Below are 6,774 nucleotides of genomic sequence, written 5' to 3' on the forward strand. Positions count from 1 at the left end.
ATTTTCAGGACTCCATAGATTTAGTTCATGGAGAAAAAGAGAGAGGAATACGTGAGGCAAAAGAGGAGGAGGAAATTAGGGTCTTGGACTTAACCAAACCCTCCCCATAAGATATATTTATAGGTATCAAAACTACCAATATTACAAGTATACCCTTCATCCTAATAAGAGTGAAGAAGAGACAGAAAACGTAAACTAGTTACATCAGTGCCACCCTAATTACATCATATATTCCAACAACCCTTAGAGTTGCGTCCGTCTGCACCACAAACTGAAGAATCAACCCATAATGTTCCTCCTCAAGTAAATACGAATCTTGTGTTTGATGAGTCTAATGAAATATGTGTTCCTACAGAAAATATAACTCCTAGATATACACAAAGATTGAATAGGAGAGTTCCAAAAAAATAGCATGAACCTGATCCTGAAGCGAAGACTAAATATTCAATCAACAACTATGTCCTCCCATAGGTTGACTAAATCATATGCATTTACTATTGATCAATTATCCAGGGTTTCTATTCCTAGTAATGTGAAAGATGCATTAGTTGACCCAAAATGGAAAAAGGCGATGAACGAAGAGATGGAGGCTGTATAAAAGAATGCCACTTGGGAGCTTGTTCTACATCCTAAAGGAGTGAAAACAATTGGATGTCAATGAGTGTTAACGGTGAAACTCAAATCGAATGAAAGTATTGAAAGATATAAAGTTCGGCTAGTTGCAAAGGGATATACGCAAAGGTATAGGATATAATATCAGGATACTTTTGCCCCAGTAGCTAAGATCAATACAATTAGCATTCTTATATCAATAGCAACAAATCGAGACTAGCCCCTACAACAATTTGATGTTAAAAATGTCTTTCTCAATAGAGACTTAGAAGATGAAGTCTACATGGAGCTACCACCAGAAGTTAAAAGTGGTTCTTTGTGTCAAGGTGAAGTCTTTAAATTGAAGAAGTCATTGTACGGGCTGAAACAGTCACCTAAAGCATGGTTTGAGAGATGCTCGGCTACAATGAAGGAATTTGGCTATAAGCAAAATAACTTAGATCATACTTTGTTTATAAAACACAAATATGGAAAAATAACAGCTTTAATTGTGTACGTTGATGATATGGTCGTGATAGGAGATGACTCATGTAAAATACAAGCTTTACAGGAGTATTTGGCCACTAAATTTGAAATGAAGGATCTCGTACAACTTAAATATTTTTTGGGAATTGTGGTTGCAAGATCGAAACATAGAGTATTCCTTTCACAGCAAAAATATGTGTTGGATCTTTTAGCCGAAACCGAAATGTTTGATTGTAAACCACTAGAAATGCCCATGGAAATGAATCATGAGCTCGAAATTCTCCTAGATCAAACCGTAGCAGACAAAGGGTGTTATCAGAGATTAGTTAGAAGATTAATCTACCTATCTCACACAAAGCCAGATGTAGCATATGCAATGAGCGTTGTGAGTCAGTTCATACATGCACCAAGTGAAGAACACATGGAAGCGATTTATCGGATCTTGCGATACTTAAAGAGTGTTCTAAGAAGAGGTTTGTTATTCTAAAAATAAGGTATCTCTAACATTGAAGGATATATAAATTCTGATTGGGCAGGTGATCAGACAACCAGAAGATTCACATCTAGTTACTTTACTTTTGTGGAAGGAAATCTTGTCATTTAGAAAAACAAAAAACATAAGGTAGTATCAAAATCAAGTGTTGAAGCTGAATTTCGTGGCATGGCTCATAATGTATACAAGTTGTTATGGATAAGGAATATACTGAGGGACTTAGGGATTGAATACGCTAAACTTATGAATCTCCACTGTGATAACAAGGCAGCCATCGCAATTGCACAAAATCCTGTTCAAAATGATCGCACTAAACTTGTTGAAGTTAATTGTCATTTCATCAAAGAGAACCTCGATGCAATGATTATACAATTTCCTTGTATCCAATCTAAGAGTTATTGGCTGATATGCTCACGAAGGCAGTATCAAGGAAGGCATTTCATGGTATAATTGACAATTTGGGCATGATCGACATCTATGCACCGACTTGAGGGGGAATGTGTTAAAAGTTGTAATGTAAAATTATGACTTGTCTGTAGAATTTGTTGGCGTGATTGTTGGAAACGATTTGTTTCCCTGATTTAAGGATCTAAATTGGACCTAATTTTAGGTTGTAAAGTATGTTAAATAACCTCCGTTTGAGAGAAGAATACATCAAAATATCATTCTTTGAAACGTTTCTTTGGTGTTACTCTGTTTGACACAAAAGAAAATAAAGAAGACAAAAACTTTGAAATTAGAATAGGAGGAAGGCTTCTGAGTTTTGCATTCAAACTGTAGCTTGAAAAATGCCCGTGCGTCCTCGTTTGAGATCGATCTGGTCCATGACTGCATCAATGTTTGCATACCTAAAACATCAAAGACCATAAATATTGCTTCCCATGCAAAGTTTCTACTTCATGACTCACTGGAATTATATTCCTCCAAGAAGGGTAGAATGAATCAAGAAAGAATTTACATCACAAGCATTGACAATTTGTCATCCCAAACATTGCAGTTATCAGAGATGCCACACTATGTTCCAATGCTGCAGTTCTGCAAATCAGCAAGGTATGCATGAGACAAGTCCAGAAAATATACCATCCACGCAGAGTCATGCTCTCTTATGGTCAGAGACACGAATTAGGATTGTTCTCATGAAGGAAGCCCAGCTAACCAAGGTAGAAGCTTTTCGTGGACTAACTCAGGTCTGTCATCATGAGGGCAGTGGCCTACACCTTTCAATATATATAGGCTTACATTTGGCAGTTGAGAAGGAAGAGAGCAAAAATATCTCCCAACTGGTCCATCAAGAGGGGTAAATGGGTCCTCATCACCCCATAAGACCAAGACAGGGAGGGAGATTCTCGGCATCAAAGATACTGGATTTGGTCCAGGAGGACCTGTCACAACAGATACAAACACATCTAGTGCTCCTTCATCATCTGCTGGCCTCTTGATTATCTGCACTTTAAAGAATACTCTTTCATAAAGACGGTAATCCCTTCAAAGTTTGTCTTACTGAGAAAGATATGACACTAAAATCTAAATGATCCAACTTTCAAGAGGCTGTGAGCATTTCACCTGCACCAGATCTTCATCAACAGATTCCTTGTTTCCATAAACCGACAGTAAGATGTTCTTCAGATTGTCCCTGTTTCAACAAGTACTATGTGTTTTGGCTTCCATTTTATCCAAGAAACAGAAAGTGTATAATGCATTTGTTATATGGATTCTTCCAAGAAGTGAATCACTTATCATTGTACCTCTGTTTAACATTGTTGAACAGTGAGGATGCAATTCTCCGTTGCTTAAGAATGACGTCAAAAATCCAAAGCAAAGGCAGAAACAACTTGATTCTCCAATCATCAACAATTGCTTTGTTGTTCATGCCGCCAGCACAGTTAAGCAGCACAAGCCCTCGAACTAATCCACCTGAAGATTCTATTTTACGAGGAAAAATGGTGTAAGAAGCCTTTCAGAAGTTCTAAATTCTAATCCAGTAGCTCAGGAATAAACAAGTTTCAAGCCAACCTGATGCAGCAATAAGACAAGCAAGGCTTCCAACCGAGTTTCCCATCAGCACAGTCGGCTTCCGGACAATTTCATTCACGAAGTCCAAGATCAACTGTTTGAGACTGACATGTAACTCACCATAGTCGTTTTTCATTCTTTCATACGGAAAAAAAATAACGGAAATTCGTCCACCGTTTTCATTTAATAGTTCGTTTAGCTCCTGCCAGTGCTAAGATTTACAGAGCCGGCATGAATCTATGACGAATTGGTTCACATATAAAGTGCAGATGCAGCAAGGTAGTTAACATATGCTGAGAGCTCACGGGATACCTGTGCCCACGCTTCCATAGTATAAGAAAATGCAGCTGGCTTATCGGAAGCACCAAATCCAAGCAGGTCAATGGCATAAACTGTGTAGCTTTCAGCTAGAACTGCAATATTCCTACACACGCACAGATAATTGGAATTCGTTTTAGTTTTGAAGAATCACTGGCTCAAAAAGAAAGACAGCAACCTTAAAAGAGAAGTAAATAAGGTCACTTATCATTTAAATAAAACTCTGATTCAACATTATCCATATTCAGGAAAGAAAAAAATCGAGAGCTAGAAAAAATTTAGGTAAAAGAAACTAATCACAACAGAGGAGGAACAAAGTATAAAAAATTATGAAGAATTTGGAGCTACAAATACATCGGATAGTCTGGAAAATTCCTCAATTTCGCAAAACTAACATGAGATATCAAATGACAATAAATCTAAATGTTAATAATTGGATAGAAGAACGTCAAAGTAATACCTCCGCCAGTGTCCGACGGAGGCGCCGAAGCCATGAACGAGCAGCAGAGAAGGGCCAACACCCTTTACCAAGTAGTTGATTGAATACGACCTCCATTGCCAAGTCTTACAGTATGTATACAAAATTTCCAGATCCGAGGTTGTGGCGGTGCTGTTATCAGATAGAGAGGACGGCCGGCTCCAGTTGCTAGACAAAAGACCGGTAGGATTTCCAGCAAGAGAGTACCTTCGCCGAAAAATCCGATGAAGAGGAACTTTAAAAGCACAAGGACTTAAGAAAGGTCGCGTAGCTGGCGAAGAGGTCAGAGTGGGAGTGAAGACTGCTGACATTTCCAAATGGTTTCTCAGGTTTCTTCTTCTCCTCCCCCTGAGTACGCTGAACTCTAGCAAGTCGGAACGCTTCTGGCTTTCCTCCAGTGAAATTGTACAATGCGCAGAATCTTTTTAATCGTAATGAGGCCGAAGCACGTGGACCGAGTCGTCCAGGATATCCCGAAGTGGCTAATAAACGAAGGGAACCTGGATTATTTCCGCCGCTCATACCCATGTTAGTGTTGATGTTCATTTGATATTTTTAATTATTATCAATTTAATTTAATGATAAAATAAAGATAATAAAATTGTAATAAATATGATGAAGTCAATGTTATTCTTGTAAATAGAGCAACTTTTTTAAAGAGAAAAAAACTTGACAATACCAAGGTATCTTTTCCTTCTTTTCAAATACCATCATGTGAGATATCACTGTAGACATGAAAATTTAACCATTAAATTGAAAGCCAGGATTGATATTCGAAATCGCAAACATCAATGAACGGGACTCGAGTCCAAATCATGGATCGAGGAAGGTCAATTAGAAGTTAACACATAGTCAATCGCAGATTAACTAAGAAGTGAAAGAGTTAACAAATGGTGCAAAGAACTACTAAGCTAACCATTAGTCAAAGTTAAAAACCTTGAGTAATAATCAACCATGGTCAAACATATTGGCCAATTGTGATAAAAGTTCAACAACATTGACGGGTTACGCTAATTGACAAGCAAGAAAATCCAGAGATTTTGATTTCGAAGTAGAAATCGTGGCCTTGGCAGAAGATGAGAGGTCTTGTCCACAGGATTTTGATTTGAATCTGCTTCAACAAGATGAGGCCTCTGATAATGGTGTTGTAGACGGAATTCCATTCGTGGTTGTTGGGCACATAATTAGGGATGCAATTGTCGTTCCAAACTTTCTTACAGTGGAGCGTGCAACCCTCTCTGTCTATGAACCTAATGTTTCATGCTCCAATGGGGCTCCTAATGCTTGGGATCTATTCGAATTAAAGCCTCCACGAGATGTTGTTTTTAGGTCGGCAACTCCAAAGAGAATAATTCCTCTTTCTGGAATCATGGCCATATTAAAATTCAAGCAGTAGAGGGCCTTAACTATGTCTACCATCAAAAAAAAAAAAAATTGTTGAACAGGGGTAGGGGATGAATTCTATTGTTGTGGATGAACACACTAACAGTGTGTCTGTTCCTGGTCATTTTTCCAGCAATAACAATCCTTCTCATAACTTTGTGTTTAATTTTTTGGATGATATGTATGTTGCTCGGCCACTGTTTGTCACAATTATTCAACCAGGTGTGAGTTCTAGAGATAAAAAAAAATTTGGGTATGCTGGGAATGGTCTTGTAGATGAATGATTTTTCAGTGGTTGGGTTGAATAGTAGGACGAATTGCCCATTGCCTGCTGCTATTACAGTGCAGAAAGAGGCTCCAATAGATAGACGGGTTGGAGCTAATCCAGAGGAGATAAGAAATTTGGAAGATGACGGGTCGTTCAATGATGAAATGCCTGGCAGACAGGGGGAGTACTGCAATTCTCTGCTTAGCAGTTTGGGTTTTCTGGAAATGGTGGAAAATATGATGGGAGGGATGCTTTTTATTACTATTGTGGCTGATGAGCTCTGTAAAGAAGGATGTCTTAAAGAGGCTTTAGTTCTCTGTGAGAGGATGAGAGTCACGGGTGTCCGTCGCAATATAGTTACTTATAATTATCACATAGAAGAAAGTGGCCAAATACCCGATGCCTTCATAGTTAGTTTTGTGTTTGGTGCAGATTGATCGATGTAGGACTACTCCCAAAACTAAATCAAACTCATTACTCATCCAGTGAAGCTTTTCCATCCAAGATTAGTGGTTGGATCATAGTAAAGCTTTTCCATCAAAATTAGTGGTTTGGATCATTTTAAATAAAGCCTAGCTTGTAGGCAACACAGGTTGGCAACAGTTCCATGTGGCACTACATGAAGTTTCATGTCATCTGACATTTGGTATCATCAAGAGAGAGACTTGGCTCCCCCACTTGTCATGATCTCATGAGAAAAAGACTTTACCTATCGAAAATTTAACTTTCTCAAGTTATATGTTC

The 6,774-nt window shown here is 38.3% G+C and overlaps 1 protein-coding gene across 1 annotated transcript; it reads right to left on the bottom strand.

Moving 5' to 3' along the window:
• Positions 1–2,208: 2,208 nt before the first annotated feature.
• On the bottom strand, positions 2,209–4,760 carry LOC137946298 (uncharacterized). The gene is made up of 6 exons (XM_068792537.1): positions 4,362–4,760; positions 3,896–4,007; positions 3,584–3,677; positions 3,316–3,493; positions 3,134–3,203; positions 2,209–3,013 (listed from the first exon to the last, which is right to left on the bottom strand). Exons 1-6 carry the CDS (start codon positions 4,688–4,690, stop codon positions 2,705–2,707), a joined length of 1,092 nt encoding a protein of 363 aa, XP_068648638.1. The 5' UTR covers positions 4,691–4,760; the 3' UTR covers positions 2,209–2,704.
• Between the last annotated feature and the right edge of the window lie 2,014 nt (positions 4,761–6,774).

Source organism: Aristolochia californica, unplaced genomic scaffold, assembly GCF_029961685.1.
Source record: "Aristolochia californica isolate CCGP_79_NKW_82.1479 unplaced genomic scaffold, dmAriCali1.0.hap1 SCAF_12, whole genome shotgun sequence".
Taxonomy (NCBI): Eukaryota; Viridiplantae; Streptophyta; class Magnoliopsida; order Piperales; family Aristolochiaceae; genus Aristolochia; species Aristolochia californica.

Excerpts from the sequence above, each read along its gene's own strand:
- LOC137946298 (XM_068792537.1), bottom strand. The coding sequence starts at position 4,690 with ATGTCAGCAGTCTTCACTCCCACTCTGACCTCTTCGCCAGCTACGCGA. Across the intron at positions 3,678-3,895 it reads CTATGGAAGCGTGGGCACAG|TTGATCTTGGACTTCGTGAA; the intron begins GTATCCCGTGAG and ends AGTCTCAAACAG. Across the intron at positions 3,204-3,315 it reads TTCAACAATGTTAAACAGAG|GGACAATCTGAAGAACATCT; the intron begins GTACAATGATAA and ends TTGTTGAAACAG.